This window comes from Telopea speciosissima, chromosome 7 (assembly GCF_018873765.1).
Source record: "Telopea speciosissima isolate NSW1024214 ecotype Mountain lineage chromosome 7, Tspe_v1, whole genome shotgun sequence".
Classification (NCBI taxonomy): Eukaryota; Viridiplantae; Streptophyta; class Magnoliopsida; order Proteales; family Proteaceae; genus Telopea; species Telopea speciosissima.
This window is the reverse complement of record NC_057922.1, coordinates 56053026-56075130: the sequence shown is the minus strand read 5'-3', so window position 1 is coordinate 56075130 and position 22105 is coordinate 56053026. Positions and strand designations below refer to the sequence as shown.

At 40.2% G+C, this 22105-nt stretch overlaps 1 protein-coding gene and 1 long non-coding RNA gene across 3 annotated transcripts; both read left to right on the top strand.

Moving 5' to 3' along the window:
* The first annotated feature begins 5969 nt into the window (after positions 1-5969).
* LOC122666982 lies at positions 5970-7348 on the top strand. Of its 2 annotated transcripts, none has more exons than XM_043863123.1 (3): positions 5970-6085; positions 6907-6969; positions 7060-7348. In XM_043863123.1, the coding sequence occupies exons 1-3, from the start codon at positions 6014-6016 to the stop codon at positions 7252-7254; spliced, it is 330 nt and encodes a 109-aa protein (XP_043719058.1). In that variant the 5' UTR covers positions 5970-6013; the 3' UTR covers positions 7255-7348. The 2 variants fall into 2 exon arrangements, with proteins under 2 accessions (XP_043719058.1, XP_043719056.1); XM_043863121.1 differs by having other exon boundaries at positions 6904-6969.
* An 18-nt stretch (positions 7349-7366) lies between these two features.
* On the top strand, positions 7367-17825 carry LOC122666983. Its single transcript, XR_006333739.1, has 3 exons — positions 7367-7535; positions 13820-13826; positions 17814-17825. It is a non-coding gene; the product is annotated as an uncharacterized LOC122666983 (long non-coding RNA).
* The last annotated feature ends 4280 nt before the right edge of the window (positions 17826-22105 follow it).

Below are 22105 nucleotides of genomic sequence, written 5' to 3'. Positions count from 1 at the left end.
CTGACGTGGCCCCGCGATCCCTGGTGGGAAGTTATGGTAGCTTCTGTGGAGGAGGGCTCGGCCTGGGAGGTCGGCCTCATAGCTCGGCTTAGGAGCTCGGCCCCGGCCTGTATGACCTGAGGATCATCACTAGTTGTGTGAGCTTGGCCGCGCTATAGTGTTCCAATCAAGACCGACCTGCGTAGGCTCGGACCGTGGGGTCAGCGGGCGTGTTGCTCAGCCGCGATGGGGGATCTTTGGGTTGGTACTGGTCTACCGTGCCGTGCGGCCAGAGATCGGCCGAAGAGCTCGGCCTACCAGGTCGGCCTCGTCCGACCCGTACGAGTTCGGCTCAGCGTCCGGTTGACTTGGATGTGTCCAACGAGCTCGGCCAAGCAGTAAGGTTCGTCGAAGATCGGGTCGGCCCGATCTTCTGCCGAGCTCGGTTCGGCTATGTGGCAGCTTCTGATTGGTGTGGTGTTTTATGCCTTATCAATATTCATCTGGATTTTGTATTTAAGTGTGGTTTGTCCTTGAAATGGGTGACCTTTCATGCTTTCTTAATTGTTTTTCTTTTCCCTTTTTTTTTTAATGCCTTTTTCTTCATCTGAATGTTGTTCGCAGAGTGTATTCGTAACAGAGATGGACGAATGGTGACTCTGTCTCTTTGATGATATATTTTGTTCTTCTCCGTCCTTGGTCCATTTGTGCTCACTGTGATTAACTCAATTGAGGCAAAGTTTCAGGTAGTAGGACTGCAAGAAGGGCATTCGAATTTGGAAGGACCCATGTGGTCAGGCCCAAAGGCAAACACCAGGCCACTATAGTCTGCCTTCTCCCCTTCTTCACATCATTCATCTTTTCCATCGCTCCAGTCATCAGCAGTGCAGGGGACGACGATCCTCTCCGATTTCGTCGACAAGCAAACCCATTTCATGGAGGTGGAGAATCATGATGCCAGACGGAAGCTATGGCTACCTTCGTCAGAGCTGGAGCTTTACAAGGGCAAAACCATAAATCGATTTAGGAATTTCTCGGTTGTTGGAGAAGAAGGTAAATAAAGGTAAAATGGGGAATTTAAAATAGGTCACTGAACTAAAAGGGTAAAATGGTCTTTTTAGTTTCAAAACTAATAGTTTACTAACACCGTGAACCATTAGAGGGTTATTTATAAAAGTGAAACTAGAGGGGGTGTTTTATTATTGTTTCAAACTAAAGGGGGTGCATGTAATTTGCTCTTCTTTGTAATATCCAAACGAACTATACAAACACCCCCTGAAAATGCCCATTTATCCAAATGCACCTCTACAACTTTTCAAATTGTAAACTCCCTCCACTTTCAAAACACTGTAACACTTTGGTCCAATCCGTTATGCCCTTATGATAAAAACCAACCAAAATTAAAGAATACAGTGATCAAATTGCCCTCATCTTCCCCAAATAGAGTTTGTTCCGGTCTTTACCAAATGGAACAAATGCAACTGATTTTTAATCAGAATATTGAAGGTGTGATAAGCTATAATCAGATTAAATACACAATGACAAAAGCTGGATTAATGGGAGGATATGGTTTTCAAGTCAAGGCCAAAGGCCCAGAGATGTAAACATTCAAAAACAAACCAACTGCGCAAGATTGCATTTTCAATGGCGTCTTTATAAAACACATGTTCAACCACTTCACCCACAACCGAGGGAAATGAAGTGAAGAACATTCCAAGCATTTCCAACATCGGCCAGCTTCTAGGGTATAGTAGGAGAACAAAATCTTTTCCTCCAGTACGGGAAAAGTTGTTTCAGTGGGAAATCCACACTCCTAGACAGATATTTTTTTCGGTTTTTCCCAATCAGGGAAGCAGTTTTCTGTACGGGAGTGTGGCCTACGCCAGCACTCCCATGTGTCTATTTCTCTCCTCCTTAAAACAAGGGGGCATAGATATCTTTTCACATAAAGAGGAGAAAGATAGACTCACGGGGGTGATGACGTAAGCCACACTCCCAGACAAAGATCTTTTTCCCAATCAATATATAGGTCCATGAAATTTCTTCTTAAGCAAATTATGAATATACACCCCGTTGAATTTATGCAACCCATCACATTATTAAAGGAAAAGCCAAAGGAAACGAAATCTGAGATAACGAAGAGATTGATTTGTGATGACACTAGTAACAATCTGTTCGAAACCAACTGCTACAAATCTTGATAAGAAAGATCAAATTCTTTATGATGTGCACCACAGAGATATCCAAGAAATTCACACCCCAATGTTTGATTTTAGGGTTCATCTTCCCCAAATGGTTTAGGGTTTGATCTTTAGTTTCAAACTCTAAACGATTTGGGGAAGATGAGGGCGATTTGATCACTTAACTCTTTACTTTTGGTGGTTTTTGTCACAAGGGCATTTTGGTCATTAGATTCCCTGAAACTAACGTTTAATGTCCTAGACTAACAGATTGGACTAAAGTGTTACAATGTTTTGAAAGTAAGGGGCACATGTAAATTGTAAAATTATAAGGGTGCATTTGGACAAATGGGCATTTTGAGGGGGGTATTTATAAAAACCCTTTAATTTTTAGGAAAAAGAACTCTATCAGGAGTGCTGCTGTATGCCACACTCCCATTTTTCCTTGGCTTTTTTTTTTTCCCATTTAAGGGGTCAGTCTTTTGAGCTAGGATCCCATTCTCGCAACGAGACCCCAAATGGTGGATGCTATCTAGGTAGCTCACACCCATTCTCATAATTCCCGTACGAGAATGAGATCCTAGCTCGAAAGTAGGCGGGAGCCAGGACCTCACCGTCAATCGTAGTGGCTTTCGCGTCATCAACGCCTACAATAAGGGTATCTTAGTGGTCGACCCCTTCACTGTTGAGAGGATCAACACCGAACACTGGAGTTGGGAGGCTTCTGGGCTCATGCCGGTTCTGCTCAAATAATCCGCCACCTACAACTGGCTCTCCAACTCCACAATCGACAATTGACCGGAATACGATAGGTTCTGTTTACCAGGCTGGCATCAGGGAAAGTGGGGACCATATAGTCTATGTGGGTAATACTTTAGGTTCTGTTTACTAGGCTGGCATCGGGGAAAGTGGGGACCATACAGTCTGTGGGTCAACTTGTTAGGTATTCACATGGCTCTATCTGCCATGTCTATCCCTCCTCACAAGCATAGTACTAAAACTCGTTTCGTCTCAGTCGAGATTTCAAGTATCTCAGTCGAGTCAAAACGAATGCAACAACAAATTGAAAAATGCAATATTTCGAATATTTCGGCGAAATTTCAAAAATTTCGGTCATCTCGTTTTGAAAATCTCGATCATTTTTGGCATTTTACACCCACAGAAAAAATACCATATTTCGACGAAATTTTGGTATCTCGAAAATTTTGGTCAGACCGAAACACCGAAACGAAACAAGATTTAGTACTATACTCACAAGAACATGTGTCATGTATTGAGTGGTGTTGGTTGCTGTGTTTATAACTTTTTCTCTAGGGTTACTGTTGGGCGTGCCCATACCCTAGCCTAGGAGACCCTGTCAATTGCATGTACGATAGATTGATCATTTCCCACTCCTTGGTTTTGAATACATCTTACCCAAACCTTGTGTATTTCATGCTTTTTATTTGAATGAAATTTTAGTTACCAAAAAAACAAACATTATATGGGTGACCCTAGGGTTCCAAGATAGATCTCATGGGCCTTGACGTTTGATTCAAGTTTTTGATGTGAGGTCTCTATAGGGTTCAACTTTGACTCTAGAGTAAGAGTAATATATACTAATGGACCATGGACTTTTGAGGTGGATGGTCTAGACCTATAAGACCCTGATCTAATTTCCCGGTCCAATGATCCTTTACAAACACTCTTTTAGAGGACCCAAGAAACTTTCATGATCTTTTATTTTACCTCTCAATTTTAGGAAAAAGGGGATCGTCTTATACACGCCTCCTACAATCCTTTCTCCTCATTTGATGTGTGGGTGTTATGGTTTGTAACCCACGAAACCCCTTCTCCTCTGTGGCACATATTATGTCTATATACACAGGCTATATATGACACATGACAATGGTAGATAAAGTTTTGACTCGTGAGGACCATGAAAGGAACCCCACCCCTACCTAATAGTATATTTATTAAAATTGCTTGTCAATGCTTCCAAGCCAATGAGATACACAAGAGTAAGCAAACGGGTTAAAATCCTCTGCAGTGTGGGCATCTGGCGGTGCACTATGGTGCAGCCCTGAGAGCTCGACATATGGAAGATGTGACATCCACTGGTACCGAGCTCGAGAAGAAAGAAAAGGAAAAAAATGTCTCGCATCAAGCTCGCACCGTTGGATGAAGCTTCTTCCACATGTCAAGCTCTTAGGGCCACACTGCAGTGCCCTAATCTGCACCGCAAGATTAGGGCATTGCAGAGGATTTTTTCTTAAGCAAACACCATAACTCTCCTGATACAAGAAATTATCCAATCCTCTTTGATGTGAAGAGACCTCATTGATAAGCAAGGGTGGAACTATATATCTTTAACCTCCAAATGAAAACCATTTAAGATGCTAAATCAAAGATGGAAGACAATGGCTTGGACCTCAACCAAAATAGAATTTGTAGCCCCACTCAATTGAACCTTTAAAAAAATTCAAAACTTGAAAAAACAAAATTAAAAAATATATATATTTGACAATAGGGACCATTACTGATTACCCTCATTCCCTTGTTATCTTTGATCTACTACACTCACCACACAAGACTCCAGACCTTGATAGGTTTGCAACCAGTTTTCTATCATAGATTCTGGCATCCTTCTTGACTGTGATATAGACAACCTTGTTCAAACCTTGTTCAGTGATCTCTATCTGCCCCTTGATTGTCCTAAGTCTGAAAATAGGAGTTGTACCATCAACTTATGCTTACAGACCAATATGCCTTTGTAATGTAGTATAGAAGTTTATGTCAAAGATATTGTCAAACGGAAAATTATACCCGGCAGTTCCCTGCCTGGTCCAATTCCCTAGTGCCTGTAATAAGAGGGGGATGGATTCCACCTGGGTAGGGGTGGAATGGTCATTGCACCCCCCTGTTAGGGGCACTAGGGAATTGGACCGGGCAGGGAATTACAGGGGATAAGGATCCATATTAGACAGCATTCGTTGAAGGCACAAACTATATAAGGATGAAAAAGATAAGGCTGAAAAAGAATGAAAAAGGTAGAAAAGCAAATATGGCAACAAAGATGAACATGTCAAAGGCGTATGATAGAGTAGAATGGGGTTCTTAAGAGGTGTTATGGAATTACTACGCTTTAATGGTGGATGCTGTGATCTCGGCATCCCTTGAGAGGACTAAGTCAAGGTTACCCAATTAACACCCCCCTCCCCCTCTTTTATTTTTCATTATTGTAATGGAAGGTTCTCTTATTAAATGCAAAATTACTATGATTTTCCAACCTGTAGCAATCTTCCACCACTCTTTTACAAGACCAAATATATGGTACTAAACAGCACCACGTAAGGTGGCGGCGGGCCCCGAGAGATGCCGGTCTACTGCAACATCCGTTTACTAGATGGTCAAAGCAATTCCAGCCTCAAGTGTTGTATGAATTATGATGCAAATCCGGATCAGCTACCCACATGGGGACGGGTGTGACAGATCTGACTCCTCCATGGGATGTGGGTCCCACACCCTAGAGACGGATTCTACACCCCCAAAATATGTAGCAAGAAGTTAGGAATCATCAGAACCACCAAAGTGTCAACCACACATAAACTTGTAATAATCAGTTTTAGAGAATCCGTGAAGGGGGCTTTGAGAAGGGGCAGAAGGTACAGAAACACACACGAGAACTCAATGACAGAAAACAAAGATTTTGCTTTGCTCTCAAACCCTGACCTCACATTATTTTCAATGAAACTGAATGATCATAACAGGATTCACAAGTCTATAAATATTAAGAAACGATGACAATCTAATGAAATACAAAGAAAGGGAAAGAATCCATCTTGCATTGTTAGTCTGCAATTTCTGATGATTTCATGGCTTATCTTTCTTGCTCCATTGAAATGGAGCCCAGGACCTTGAATCAAGGACAACTCAACAATGCCATGGTAAACTTTTGTCATCCTTTAACACACCATGACCAATAGTCTCCAATGCTTTTTAACTATTATTGCTTGATTTCCTTCAATAGATTTTTACTTGAATTTTGCTTCTTTTCACTTTATAATGAGCAAACCTCTGCAATTGAAGTTGTCACAGAAACTATATCTAAAGAACTGATCTTCACTTCCCCCCCCCCCCCATCCCCCACGAAAAATAAAATAACTGTTAGGCTCAGGAAGATCCATAGGAGAAATGGTAAAGAAGTACATGCTTAGCTTAGGCCTTGTTCCTGGTATGACCTTAAATAGAGCTGATTGGAGAGCAAAGATCCATGTGGTCGAACCCATTTAGCTGGACCATAATATGATGTGATGCTATTGTTGTTTTTCACCCCATCTCAAGACCTAGAGCGGAATATTGGGTAGTTAAGAAGCAGTTCATAGCTAAGAAGGGACGATGCCCCAGAGTTTGTGTCGATGTTGTATTCCCCCCCCCCCCCCTCTTCTTTATTATTATTTTGCTGACTCTTCTAGGATCCATGTAGCCTGCCCCATTAAGTTGGGATAAGGCTATGATGTTGTTGTTGTAGGCTCCGGCCGAGGTCTCAAAAAAAAAATTGCAAACAGGACAGTATGGTACAGAATGGGTGGCCTAATAACAATATAAGCATTATATCTTTATACAATTAAGAGAATATAATTTAAACTCCTCTGCATCACTGAATACAGAATCTTGGTATGTAACTTAAGGCTGATTGCAAATTTTTAACTCCTAGCTGCCATAAGTACTTACTGTTACTGAAAGTTGATTAGCCTTTTTGAAGCAGGAAGCAGCGGCAGATATAGTTCAAAAAACGAAGCTTCACAAGGCTTCAAATGTGTTCATTGAGGTATTCTCTATTGCTAATATAATATTCTGAAGGCAATATCTTAGTTGAAAATTTTAGCTTTGGTGAACTGATTACAAATTGGTTATACAGGGACTCAGACCAGTAGTCCCAATAAACAGGAGGGAAGAGATGGTCAAAAAAAGAAAGAAACTTCAAACCATTGTAGATGGCAGAGGGCGTGTTCTAGCCATTGAAAGATCATGTGAATGCTCTTGCAGTTCTATCAACTTCATCGAATCCCCTGAGAAATCTAAACTTAGGGAGCCCCTTTCAGCTCCTTTTTGAACTTTTCCAGTATACTGATACAGATAAAAGAATTTTGGGTCCTTTTTCTTCACATAAGAGATCTTAAATTGGAGAAGTTGCATGATGAGGAGTGACATCCACTATCCCCACAGAAACAAAGATAGTAGAATTCTCATTATCTGTTATCTGAAACTTCCAACATCGAACATTTATAAATTGCAGTTTCAGTTCACCTGTTTACACTTGTATTCAATCATAAAATTTAATCTGATGTAGGTCAATTATGATTCACTATACAATGCTACCCTGAATCACATTGAGTGCATCCATATTCCTATCCATTAAAACATGGTTGGAGAGAAAGAAAAGTTCTCCTCTAAGAGATAACAGAATGGACACTCACATCGAATTAGAGAGACAGTAGAAAGGACAATCGCGTCAAAGATAATCTTCTTTTGCAAAATTTAGTCTGGTGTATTTCTAGGTGGACAATGCGAAAAGGTTCTCTGAGCTGCTAGGGTAGGGTATGCTAACACTTCCATGTCTATCTCTCTCCTCCTCATTTAAAATGACTTTGTTGCGCTCCAATAAAGAATACCATTTTGCCGCACCTCATTGGTCTACTCTTTTATGCCGCTTGCTCAAAGAAGCCTCTCCCTTAGAAAATTTAAAATTTTGAAGGAGGATACTGTTAAAGCACAATAAATGGTGGAGCATAGCATCGAGTTCTACATAACTCTCACGAGTGCCGCCATATTCCTCCTTCTTGGTTGAGATGTTCTACATAACCCTCCCAAGTGGGCCCCCATAGCCCTCGTTATCTGGCCATGAGGCTGGAAACAGATATGTTTGTCAAACTGAGATGTTATGTAGAGAGAGAGAGAGATGGTCAATGTACATGAGAGAGAGGATAGGCCTGGTCTGCCCTTTCCAGAGATTGAAAACAGAGGAGAATTGGCAATTAGAATTTGTTGCTAGAATAGGAGCCCGGCTGAACTTTGTAGCTACTGTGTTAGTGTCTCTTATGTCCCATCTGGACCAGTTGAGTGAACCAATTCAAGCTAAACCATGCAAGAATGCCCCCAATGATAGTGATTCATCACAAGTGCATCCAGCAGTTAATAAAAAGGGCCATTACCCAGTGCAAGTCACGCTTACTATTGGCGCCTTGCTATCATCAACATCTTTAATCCTTGATTTCAGAACCAGTGGAATCCCTGTTTCATCCCATTCGAGCAAGACGCTCGGGCTGGGGTAAAGCGGTAATTTACTATCTCCCGCTATGTCTTGACGGTAGGATCGATCCTGCTGGGCAGCTCGACAATAGAGGATCAGGGTTGTGTTGAACATGCATGATAACTCTATCCCGAATGCTAAGAATTCCCGTCATGAAAGAAGAGCACGTATGAGAAATCTGAAGAGATCAGAAAGAGTCTTCCGACGTACCTCTCCATTTATCCATGTGACCCAAATACTGTTTTTCTATTCAGATTATAAAAGCCTAATTATCTCTACTTTACCCATGTGACAATTAATCAATTAAACAAATTCTCTTACAACTAAACAATTAACCAATCAACGATGGATAGATGGATTTTAGTCTTCTCCTCCTATTTGCACATGACACACCACACACCACACAAACGTCAAGCTTTAGAATACCTCGGCCTCTCAAGGCACGGTTCCCACTTCCAATTGCTATCCCTACCGTGCACTCAACTAACTCTACTGATCAATGAAATCCCAATTCCCTAAGCACAAATTCACCTTAGAAAAACAATCAATTAATCAAGCAATGTTCTCACAATCGAGTTCAGATCTGCTATCCACATGGGGACGGGTGGGGATAGATCTGACCCCTCCATAGGATGTGGGTCTCACACGCACAAGGCAGGGTTCAGATCAGTCCCCTTCCGTCCCCATGGATAGCTGATCCGGATTCCTCACAATCCCTATTCTAGGAATCCTGGTTATTATTTGTTTTTTTTTTTTGGTTTGATCTCCCTGGACACGGCACACCACCACACAGGCGTCAAGGTTGTGAATACCTCGGACAATAAGGCCACGTTTTCCCATTTCCAAGGACCATCGCTAACGTACCCTCAAAGCTACTCAAACTTATCCCAATTCCCCAAAGACAAATTCCCCTACAAAAAGCAACCAATCAAAAAATCAAGTATGAAGTTTCTCTCCTCTCTAAATAACTTAAACGTATCTCTTATTCTCATTACCGTTAGTATATTTTGCTCTCTCACAAACACAAACACAAAGACACAGATGAGGATGGATGATTCTAATTCAGTCCCCTCCAATTCAAATCCACCACCACCAGATTATTACTCGGTCTTCCAATTCAAGCCCTTCGAACAGCCCATCGCGAATCGGATCGTCCGAGCCTTCCACCGCCTTCGACTCCTCCACCGTTCAGACCCCAATTTCTTCGTCCTCGGAGCCTCCGGCAATGTCTACACCGTTACCCTGTCCACCACCCCTTTCTGTACCTGTCCCGACCGTACAATCCCTTGCAAACACATCCTCTTTGTCTATCTACGTGTCCTCTGCGTATCCCTTGACGACACGTGTCTCCAAGCGACAACCCTCAGGCCGTGCCAACTCAGCAACCTACTTGTTTCACCCACCTCACCTGACTCGTTGGCTGGAGTTCGCGTTCGTGAGAGGTATCATCAGCTCATGGCTCAGTCAACATCAAGTGGGGTTCTCTCACGAGAGGCTGAGGTGGAAGAAGGTGCCACGTGTCCAATTTGTCTGGAAGAGATGAGGAAGGAAGATAGGGTAGCGGCTTGTGGTTCGTGTCGGAACTCATTGCACGAAGAATGCTTGAAGAAATGGAAGAGGATCAGGAGGAGGAGTATTGCCACCTGCGTAATTTGCAGGGAAAGGTGGAGGGACACCGAAGAGCAGGATAGGTATCTGAACCTGGCGGCGTATGTTAGCGAGGACGACGACGACGACGTTGATGCTTAATTGATAACCATGGAAGCCTCCTGTTTGATGATTAACACATCTAATGGCCCGTTTGTTTGTTATTTTTTTTACATGTACATACATATCTTAGACAATCAAGTAGAAATTAATTGAAATGTAAAGTTCATTTTTTTTTCTAAATAATGTCATTTTTTTCAAACAATCTGAGTCATTTCTTAAACAATTATGGTAGAAATTAATTGAAATGGAAAAAAACCAATTTTTTCTCATAGAAAATAAGGTAGAAAGGGCCACCTAGGATTGCCCATTGGATTGAGATCAGGGTTTTAGTTCGGTATCTGTATCAGTATCGGTATCTACCGTTTCAATACCAATTTGGATCGGTCATGTTTTCTTCATAAAACTTGATTTTTTTTACATTTTTACCTTTGTTTGTACGTATTCAATGATACGGGATCGATCAGGAATTGGTATCGATCTCCACCGATATCGATACGAATCGACCAATCCAATACTAATTCCTCAAACTATGGTTGAGATTGGGCGCTAAATAGGTCCTTTACCTTCATTTGCATGTAAGTATTAGACGCCAACACATGTCCCACTTACTGCCATTTACAGGATGAAGTAGGGTATTTATGGAAGCAAAAGAGACTTACGTACTTGCATCTTTTTTTCTTTTTTTTTTTGGTAAGCAGACATACTTGCATCTAACATGTACAAAAAGGTGAACATTCGTGCAAAGGAATTGAACTCATTTAATTTTAAGTTAAAAGTCGCTTGGGAATGGATCATCTACACATACATGCTAGTGAATGAACATTTGAGAGGCAACCACATGTCTCTTTTGTTTTCATAAATCCCCCTCTTTTCCTTGTAAATAACAAAATTGAAACATGTGGTTGCCTCTCACACGTACGTGCACCAGAGGAACTGAACTCAAGTGGCTTATAGTCTTATAGAAAAGATTCCCCCAACTGCCACGATCAGAAAGACCAAATGATCAGCCCATATGACACAAAATGTATGAAGCAACTAGACGTAGGTCCCTTTAATTGTGCTAGTAAATGCTACAGGATTTTTAAAATCGAAATAGGATTGGTGAATCAGAATCAACTGAGGTTGTTATGTGCTTAACAAGGCTTCATCTAGTGTATGGACACTAGATTGGACCAGCCTAGTATGAGATAGGTTATAGAGCTTGAATTAACACATTTCATCAACTCTGGAATTTTTTATGTATCAATCAAATACCTAACAAAGGTTGATCTCGGGATTTAGATAGATCTAGATCTGTGTCAAGCAGATCGGGTACTCCCATTTTTATTCCAGAATCTATGGTTAGTTGTTTTTCTTTTGCTGTGAATAGAGTCAAAAATAGATTAGCATCTTGGAAAATCCTGTTTTTATCACAAGTTGAGAGGACAGTTTTGATTAAATCTGTGTTACGTATTTAATGTTATGTTTTCTTTTTTCTTGTATGATATTGGAAGCAATTGGATGTTGTTGGCTCTGCTTTTTGGGTTGGAAAGAAAGTGGAGGAAAGAAAATTTATGACTGTTTCGTAGGTTTCATTAGTACTCCAAAAAGAATTAGGGGCTTGGGATTCCGTACACACTTAGTTCATAATTATTCTTTATTGATTAAGCTAGCGTGGCGTATATTGCACTCAATTGATTCTTTATGAGTTCGAATTCTTAAGAGTTGAAATTAGTTCGATTTTAGACCCTGACCTAGGGCTGCAAGGGTCTGGTTGGGTCAAGCTTTTTAAAACCCTAGCCCAATCTTGAGTCCCCTTAGCTTAGCTGGGCCCAAGTTTGGCGGCCGGCCCAACCCTAACCCGCCTTCAGCGTCGGGCCAAGGCTGACCAGCCTAATTGGCCGTAATCATAGAGTGGCAGAAGGGAGAGATGCTTGGATTGGACTGAGTTGGGCTAGGTTGGGGAGAAAATTATCAATTTTATATAAAATAATACTATAATAAAATATATTATCACTTATTATCTTCATATATAATATATTATATAAAAAAATATGTGTGACATTTAAAGTTTATATATATACCAACACGACCCTGACTCAGGGCTAGAAATTTCCAACCCTGACCCACCCTCAGGGTCAGGTATCTTAGGCCCTGTTCGGGCCAGGACGGGTTCGGGCCAAAAATGAATCTTGGATTTGGAAAAGTGTGACTCACATCCTTCCTATGTGTAGCTTCACATACATCAGCTAAGTCAATAACTCTTTAAGATCTCTATAACTCTTTACCGAGATTTATGATGTAGTCTATATAGGATATACTATTCATAGACATCCCAAAGAGTTTTATCCTCCTGATTATTTATTTATCCTTTTTTTTTTCTGATGAGAATTTATTCTTATCCTTCACCAGAAAAATTGCTCAGCAAATGGATTATTTTTGGAGGGTAATTTGGCTAACATGCAGCAGAGATATAGGATTCCTGGCTATCTAGATTCCTTAGCAGGACAATATGTCTAGAAAACACATGCTATTAAAAACACATTAACCAATAACAGTAAAATGCAGGTGCAGAGTGTCCAAGAGAACCAATAATATCATTCACAGTCACACAAACTGAATACTTATCCTAAGATTGAGCACTTACAAATGACATAGAATACTCTGAACCTGTTAGAGACTTAATAAGCCATCTCTAAGTTAAGAGACAAATGGACTTAAGATGCAGACACCATAAATCAATTTCATGAAACATTGTGAAATGAAATAGCTGAATGGTATAGCCATTCCATCTCCATATCCTAATAGAATATCTTCACTGCTTATTTGGCTTTTCAAAGCCTTAAGCCAATACAACTGCCACAGTAAGTCGCTGAACAGTCAGTGAATGTAACTGGAGTTGAATCACAAGATATGTCCACAGCCAGAAATTAATGCTAGGAATCACATTAACAAGCAAGATGATTATTTCATGCATACAAACCAGCCACATTGTCTAAATGTTCATTGACCTCCATTGAGCAGATAACATTTACTGCTGCAGCAACAGTGACTGCTGATTATCCAAAAGGGGATAGAAACCTTGCATTACGTTCTCTCTCACACTTAATTGCTTCAGTCATGGAACCAAGTCAAAATAACTGTTTCTGAGATGCAAGGATAAGAATGGAACCTTCTTTTGAATTAATTTTTTATATATGGAAATTCAAAGATCAAAGAAAATTCAATGCTAATGAACACAAGTCACAAGGCCTCATGAAAATTCATGACATAGCCAGTGTCACACACACAAAAAGCTGCTAAATTCCTTCAATGCTAATGAACACAAGTCAAGAAAATGGACCTAAACTCAGCCAAAACAAAGTTTCCTTACCCACTGGCCCAAAATATTCAAGAATTCTATAACATGGAAGTTTCTAAGGGTGTCACCTACACAAAAGCCCAAAATCCCCTTATCATACAGCCACTGAAGTTGAGCTTTATGGATCCCGTTGTCAGGTGCAGCAAAAAACATGTGCACCTGCATCCCCCCTCTCCCCCCCCCCCCCCCCCGAGGTTTGAATGTATAATATTTCCTCATTCACAAATGATGAAATCAAATAGTATAGTCAGGGAGCTTAACACTGGTTAATTTCATATTTCTTTGGCTGGAGCTGTTAAATAACCTTCTTAGCACCAGCTTGTATGTGATAGAAATGCTTTTCATTTATTAACATTTGTGAACAGAGTTACATATATATAGAGCCATCAAGTGGAAGAAGGAATATTAACAGAGCTAGGTAAGCACATGCAGGTTACAGAGTTTGTTAGAAATGAAATGATAGCATGAGTCACAGTGTATGAAATGCTATGATGGCCTATCCATATCAGGCCCCCGCAAGCTCAGCGGGGGTGAAGCAACAGTGAGCTTGGTCCATAGAAAGTGATAACAAAGACGAGATAGGCCTTTGGTAAATATATCTGCTACTTGACCAATTGTAGAGAGAAATCAAACAATCAATTTCCGGGAAGCAACCATATCATGAACGAAGTGGAAAGCGATTTCGATATGCTTTGTTCGTGAATGAAAAATCAGATTAGCTGTCAAGTAGGTCACTCCTACATATCACACCAAATAGTAGGAGGTGGTGGTAAAAATACTCCTACTTCATGAAGAAGAGAACGAAGCCAGATGAGTTCTATAGCAGCAGCAACAGCACGATACTCCGCTTCTTTGGAAGAGCAAGAGACAGTCCGCTGGTTGCGGGAAGACTAGGATACCAGATGAGCATCAAGAAACATATCAAAACCTGAATAGCATAATATGCGCTTCACTGCTGACCAGTGTACATCCGTCGGAGAGTACATAAATTGTGCCACACGGTTCACCTCAAAGCAAATATCAGGTCTGGTCATGTTTAGATACTGAAGAGCAGCGACAACCTTCCTATACTCAGTACCATCGTGTAGTGGAACACCAGATGTTGCTGTGCCTGGTATAGATGAGATTGGAGTCGAGATTGGCTTGGCACCAGCCATATGAGAAGTATTTAGTAAGTCAGCAATGTAATTCCTCTGACTAAGAAATAAACCACCATTAACAGAGGTTACAGCAATGCCAAGAAAATAGTGAAGATCACTGAGGTCTTTTATGGCAAACAACTTGGACAGAGCTTGAATGAGAGAACAAATAGCTGCCATGTTGTTCCCAGTGACCAGAAGATCATCAACGTAAATGAGAAAGTAGATTGTGATATCACCCAAGCAATATATGAACAAGGACGAACCTGTTTTTGAGGACTGAAAGCCATGAGATGGATGACATTCATAGTGGAGGAATAAGGAACATGAACCCACGTTCCATTCCATAAAAGAGCATTGAATTCTTCCTGCATCGCAACACGTCATGGTTCTGATTTCAAAGCCTGCGTGTAGCAGGTTGGCTCCAAAGTGTCAACAATAGGATACCGTGTAGCAGTGAGATTGAGTTGAGCAGGGGGTCGCAAAGAAACAGTTCGAGAGCATGTATGCATTGGATGAGTCAAGAGTGCGGGTATGTGTGGTAGGTAAAGCAGGGAGATTGGCGGGTGAAGACAATGGAGCAGCAGATACTGGATCAGCTGGATTGGTGTCTCTGCAGTAGATATAGAACCAGAACCAAGTTCTCGGGGATAAGAAACTGGAGGAAGAGAAGTTTCAGTTAGGGCAGTAGGTGATGGATTTACATTGTGGTCCACAAGAGAATGAGAACGTGAGTCACAGGAGCAGCGGAAGATTACAGGTGGAGGTTGAGTATGCCAAGAAGAATCTCAGGAGTATGTAATGAAGCAGATGATGGAAGAGAGGAGTATGGAAAAACTGCTTCATCAAATGAAACATGCCTGGAGATATAAACTTTATTAGCAGTGGCATCAAAACACTTATACCCTTTATGAGTAAGAATATCCGAGGAAAATACATGGCTTTGAGCGTTGATCAAGTTTGTGACAGGAATAAGGACATAAACAAGGGTAGCACAAACATCCAAAGGTGCGTAAAAAGAGTAATCCGGAGGAGTATGAAATAGATGCTGTATTGGACTCATATTTCCTATCAAAGGAGATGGTAAGCGGTTAATCAAATATACGGCAGTTTGAAAGGCATAAGACCAGAAATGTGATGGTAAATGAAAGTGAAACAGTAAGGCAAAACTGGTTTCTATAATGTACTGGTGTTTGCGATCGGCAGCGCCATTTTGGGCTTGTGTATTAGGACATGAAAGTCTATGAGTGATCCCATGTTGGCGAAGAAAAGAATTCAATTTTTGAAATTCACCCCCTTCATCAGTTTGCAATGACTTAATTTTGCACAGAAAATAATTTTCCACAAGAGATTTAAAGGAGACAAAGATAAAAAGCACATCAGACTTCAAAGAAATAGGAAAAATCCATGAGTATTTACTGTAATCATCTAAGAAAAGAACATAGTATTTGTAGTTATCCAGAGATGTTACAAGGGCAGCACCCCAAACGTCACAGTGCAATAGTTCTAAAGGAGCAGAACTAATTGAAGGAGAAGATTCAAAAGGTAAATGATGGCTCTTAGACCTCTGACAAGCATCACAAAGAGAAATGTGCTTAGTAGAAGCTGAAACACTAAGCTTCTGAAGAAGAATGCATACTGTTCTATAGCAGGGATGACCAAGGCGATTGTGCCAAGCAATGGCCGGAGAACGAGTTGCTGCCAAAGCTACCGACTGATTAGGAGATGAAGAAAATGTAAGAGGATACAACCTGTTGTCACTCGGGCCTTTGTATAAAATCTTCGCCGTCTGCCAGTCCTTAATCAGAAAGTAAGAAGAATGGAATTCAAAAAAACATCATTTTCCAAAGCAAACTTGTGCACAGAAGTTAAATTCTTATGAATGTTGGGAACACAAAGAACATTTGAGACATTAAAGGAACAGTTGGGAGTAACAAAGGTAGAAGAACCAGAGTGAGTGATCGGCAAACCTTGGCCATTTCCGAATATGACGTGATCAGGACCATTGTAAGGTGTGCTTAGAGTAAGATTTGTTAAATCTGCAGTCAAGTGATTATTAGAACCAGAATCTAACAACCATGAAGAGAAAGAGGAGGGAGAAGTGATACAAAGAAAAGCGTGACTAAAACGCTGCGGGCAATGAGAAGCTATGTGGCCATTAGTATTACAGATCTGACAGCAAGTTCATGGCTGATTGGTAAATGATGGAGAGGTGGATCGATCACTAGAAGGTGAGTTGGAGCCATAATTCTGATTCCCCTGATTAGCATAGTATTGATTTCCAGAACCTTGATTGCCATAAAAATGACGATGATAATTCTGATTTCCAGAATTCTGAGATCCATAATTCTGCGAACGAGAACCAGAGTCACGATAATTCTGATTAATATGGTTCTGGTTGGGATAACCCCGATGAGAGCCACGAGAGTTGTTGAAACGACCATGATAACCATTCCAGCTAGCACCACGAGGACCAGAGTAACCAAAAGAACTGTTCGAATGCTGAGATGTAGTAGAAGTAACATTGGCAGTCGGTGATAGATGAGCTTTCAATAGAAGTCTTCAAGAAGCTCTCATGACTCAACAATAAGCCACCAGTCAGTTCAACAAAGGAAATAGGCTCAGCACGAAGCCGAACAGAGGTAGCAAAATCTCTGTGATCGGAACCCAAACCACGAAGTGCTGCAAGAACCAGATCCTCATCACTCAAGGGCTGATCAAATTCCGCAAAGTGTCTGCAGCAGAACGGATCTGAAGAAGATAATCGGTAATAGAATCTGTACCTCACTGTAGCCGTGAAAGTCAGTCTTTCAGATCAAGAACACACGAGTGAGAGGATGGGGGCAAACACACGAGCGAGAGTAACCCAGGCTTCAGGAGAGGTGGCCGCGCTCACAACACAAAAGATGGCGGCCTCAGATAAAGAGGAAATTATCCAACTGAGGATCAGTTGATCCTGTCAATCACACAGGACAGAAGCTGAAGTAGTCGAAGGATCTGCAGTTGCAGAGGTCGCTGGAGATGGCCAAACAAAGGTACCGTCAACGTACCCAAGCAGACTGTATCCTTTCAAAAGTGGGAGGAACTGCGCCCTCCACAACATATAATTCATAGAAGTTAGTTTCAGAGAGAGCTGTGGAGACACGTTCGGAGCAACTATTGAAGATGATGAGGTAACATCAGACACAGAACTGGAGTCCTCTGGAGAAGACGCCATTGTTCAGCAAGGAAGCTTGGAAGAAAAAAAAAGCTCGAAAAAGAGAAAGAAAACAGAGAACTCATTAGAGTAGAAAGGCTCTTGATACCATGATAGAAGTGCTTTTCATTAATTAACAGTTGTGAACAGAGCCATCAAGTGGCAAGAAGGAATATTAACAGACAGCTGAGGTAAGCACATGTAGGTTACAGAGTCTGTTAGTAATGAAATGATAGCATGAGTCACAGTGAATGGAGTGCTATGATGGCCTATCCGTATCAGTATGTGCTTTACTGCACCTGGGCCATCTACAAACACTCCTGTTCCCTGTAATTCACAATTAAATCATTCAATATGCACCAAAGAAAAGGAAGGGAAAGATTTCTCTCTAGCTGTTATGACTATCCGTAGAATTGGTTTAAGCAACTAATTAATTAATAAACCAACCAGGTTAAGTTTAAACGCTACGGAAGCTAATGAGAGAAGTTTTGTAGCAGTTAAGAGAAAGAAAAGGAATATCTGCCCATGGTAACTGGAGAGGATCCCTGTTTGAGACAACCTTGATAGGCTAACCATCGACACTGATGATGTAATTATCCAAATATTTTGAGAAAACAAGACCAATGGTAAAAATAATAGATGGATGGCAATGAAATCAATCGTCATGAGAAAACTTATGTTTATGAAGCAAGACCATTTGGTGGAATGTCTATTTTAACTAGCAAAATATAATGTAGTACACAGCATCCCCATAAATCATATCTGAAGCATAAAATCGTTTAGAAAAATATAATATAGTAACAGAACTAGATGCACTGTTAGCATATAATTTGACTAGCCTTTCCATCTGCATAAGACCAATGAAACTATGGGGATTTGGTCCTTCTTATAACAAAGATTGAGTTTACAAATAGGAACATTTTGAGCAGCATAAGGTCTTTGTCAGTTTACAAACTAAAATCTCTCCATTGTTGAATCCGACTACTTTACTTCCAAAGGAGCATACCCAGCATGTAAAAGTTACTTCCTTGATCATTCGATTCATTACATAATGACTGGAGTATGCTTCCACCCATTACAAAAATGACTTTACTTTCTTTGATTTCCCAAAGGATGAGACCATCTCTAAAAATTAAAAGAACCTTGAAATGACAAAAAACAAAAAAATAATGACTAGAGGAATTTAAGAAGAGATCATAGATTAAATACCACTACGTCTAAATACGGATAATTTTGTAAAAGCTGTTCAGGCAGTTCAAGCCCCGAGGCTTCCTTATTTGCCAAAATTTCTAGGCCTAACATTTTCCATTTCGGCGACTATAACGACTTCCCCAACAATTTAAAAAAAGAGAGGAAAAAATAGAGAAAAACTCTCCAATACTTTGTACGTCTGACCATGGGTTTGGACAGTGAGCCTCGATGTTCTCCTCTTGGTGTGTTAATACCCCAAGGAACAGGCTCATTGATGTCTCTTGGGGTCTCCCTCTCTCCTTGCTTCAGCCCCCCTCCCCCTATCGGAGGCTTTGGGTCTGATCCTTTTTTGGTTGTGTTTCTTGTATAGCCTTTGCTTTTCCCCAGCTTTCTGGGCCTCCTTGTATCTCTCTATCCTTTTGATAATGAAATTTTTATTATCACAAAAAAAGAGTAATGTTAAGATCCTAATCTGATGCGTCTTGACTGCTGACAATAATTTCATGCATGCCTTACAAACAGAAGCATGGCACACAAATCCAGGTCAGATCCATACCATAGTGTTTATAATCCCACCACTGGCATGTGTATAATCAAATTCATGACCTCCAGACTCTTGTTAAACCCCAAGAAATATTTTATGGGTTACTGACAGTTGAGTTCCATAACCAAGCTCGTATTGAACCTCCAACCTGGTCATTGCTACATGCACTATACCCATTGCCTACAAGATCAAGCATAGCATTAGAGTCAAGTAAAGCATAGGTTTTAAAATGAAAACAAAGAAAACAAGTGTGGTAGGAAGAACTCACGTATAGATAAGGCAAAGAAGACAGTTTGGATGATCTCCACCAACTTGCATGATACTTAACACTCAGTAGTGTCTTTAACAGTTGTACTTTGCAAAGACTTGCTTAAAGCACAGTATGAACAGGTCAAGGAAAAGAAAGAGTTGAATAATTTCATGCAGTCACAAGATATTCAATCTTTCAAAATGCTTTGCAGCTGCAAACCAGTAGAATTGTTCCATCAATTGAAGGAAGAACAGTTTCTCCTAACGAAGAAAGACGATCAATACACATAAATATGAGCTACTTATGTTGAAACACTCTTGCTCCTGTAATAAACCCATCCTTCGGAAACCATATTCATGAAAATGATCACTCAAAAATAGAGATGACAAGTTTCATAATGAAATTAAACCTTTTCTTATAACGGGAACAATATGATAATGAAGATTGCTGCTGAGACACAGAAGTGTTTACTTAAATAAACTAGAATGGCTGAAACAATTAATTGTTGATTAGGATTGTCTCATTGGATTGATAGGTGCAGTGGAAGCGACGCACGAAGAACACACAACAAAAAATTCTAGCAAACAAATTTTGATGAATATAGCCATTAAAATGAACAACTGGGAGCAATTGTTACATTAAACACACTGAGGGTATGTTCCTCCAAAGGAATGTAGCACTTGGTGACGTCTCTGTCGATTGCTCCTTCTCCAATGGCCATAACCCAAGCTTGAAGACGATGAGACTCTCTCAAGTGTAGAGACAATAAGACATAAATGTAACAGTAAGTGTCTCTCAGCTCAGGTAAGGGATAATAACCAAGGTTTAAAGTATCGGTATCGGGTATTGTATCGGTCGGGTGATTTTAAGAGACGTATCGTATCGTATCAGAGATACGTATCGATCGGTATAGAAACGCATGAAAATTATCAAAATACACATGAAAATACACTTTTGGACACAAAAAACAATATAAACAAGCAATTTATGTCATGTATCATGCATATACACTAAAAATTGTAAATAATAAATAACCAGACAAGTGCAGCACTTTAAAATTGTTATAAAAGATTAAAAGATGAGATTTCTTACATGTAGAGTCACTCTATTGCCATGAAGAATGCCAGGGTGGATCAAAGTCATGTCTGTTAGTTTAACATATTCCCTTTGAATCATAGCAAAAAAAAGACCAAAAATCAAAGATTTTAACAAAAAAATAAAGTTTTTTTCAAAAAACCTACCTTTCCATTCAAGAACACCTTTTGATTTCAAATGTGGGTTGTTGGATGCAGCAAATGCTCAGATTCCAGCTCCTTTAGGGTCATTTTTTACTAAGGAATTGAAGCCCTAAGAAAATCTGCTCGAAAAATTGGGTTTGAACATGGATTTTGAGGGTTTTCTCAAGGCTGGACCTGCATTTTTTCCGCCTGGAAACTCCTGTCTTGAGTTTCTGTTGCTAAGAATGAACATTGCCATGTGTTTTTTTAAGTGGGTTAAGACGTCTCGATATGTACCGATACGCTAAAAAATATTAAAAAAAGGGTCAAAAGGACGTCTCTGCTGTATATGTATATCGTATCGTATCGTATCGTATCGGTCGATACATACCGATATAGTAGAGACAATTAATTTTTTAAAAAAATAGAGACGTATCGGCCTTTCTCGTCTTGACATCGACCGATACCGAGACGTATCAACCGATACAATACGAGATGGACCAATACTTTAATCCCTGATAATAACTACCAAAGATTCTCATTGTCATACACAACTGGTGGTAACCATTCAGGAATTTCTATGGATCAATGTTCAACAAACAAAAGTGTTCATATCTTTATTCCCTTTCAATCCCTACTGGGGAAATATACAATGTAGCAATGTGCCCAAGTCTATCTATAGTTGTGAACAAGTGGTATTGATGGGTACTTGCACATAAAAGAACAATTATAACAACCACATAATATTAAATTGTAATTAATTTATTCAATCTCGTTAAATAGGATCCAATGGACACACATCTAATGTCAATATATCCAACATGGAGGTCAAAAGCAAATAATATTACTACATGTCAAGGCTGTTGTCCCCAAAACCTAGGGCTACCATATAAAATGGTCATGTAATTGTTGTAACCAATGATTCTAACTACCCAGATACATACTGAAAATAATTATGATATTATGAACTCAAGAAATATTAAAATGAGCCCATACATAATCAAAAAACAAATAAAATACTTGACCATAAGTCAACCATCAGATTTGCTGAACCAAATCTCTTAGGA

Coding starts and splice junctions, on each gene's coding strand:
- LOC122666982 (XM_043863121.1), top strand. CDS start 6,014: ATGGCTTATCTTTCTTGCTCCATTGAAATGGAGCCCAGGACCTTGAAT. Junction 6,086..6,903: donor GACAACTCAACAATGCCATG/GTAAACTTTTGT, acceptor GCCTTTTTGAAG/CAGGAAGCAGCGGCAGATAT. Junction 6,970..7,059: donor CTTCAAATGTGTTCATTGAG/GTATTCTCTATT, acceptor TTGGTTATACAG/GGACTCAGACCAGTAGTCCC.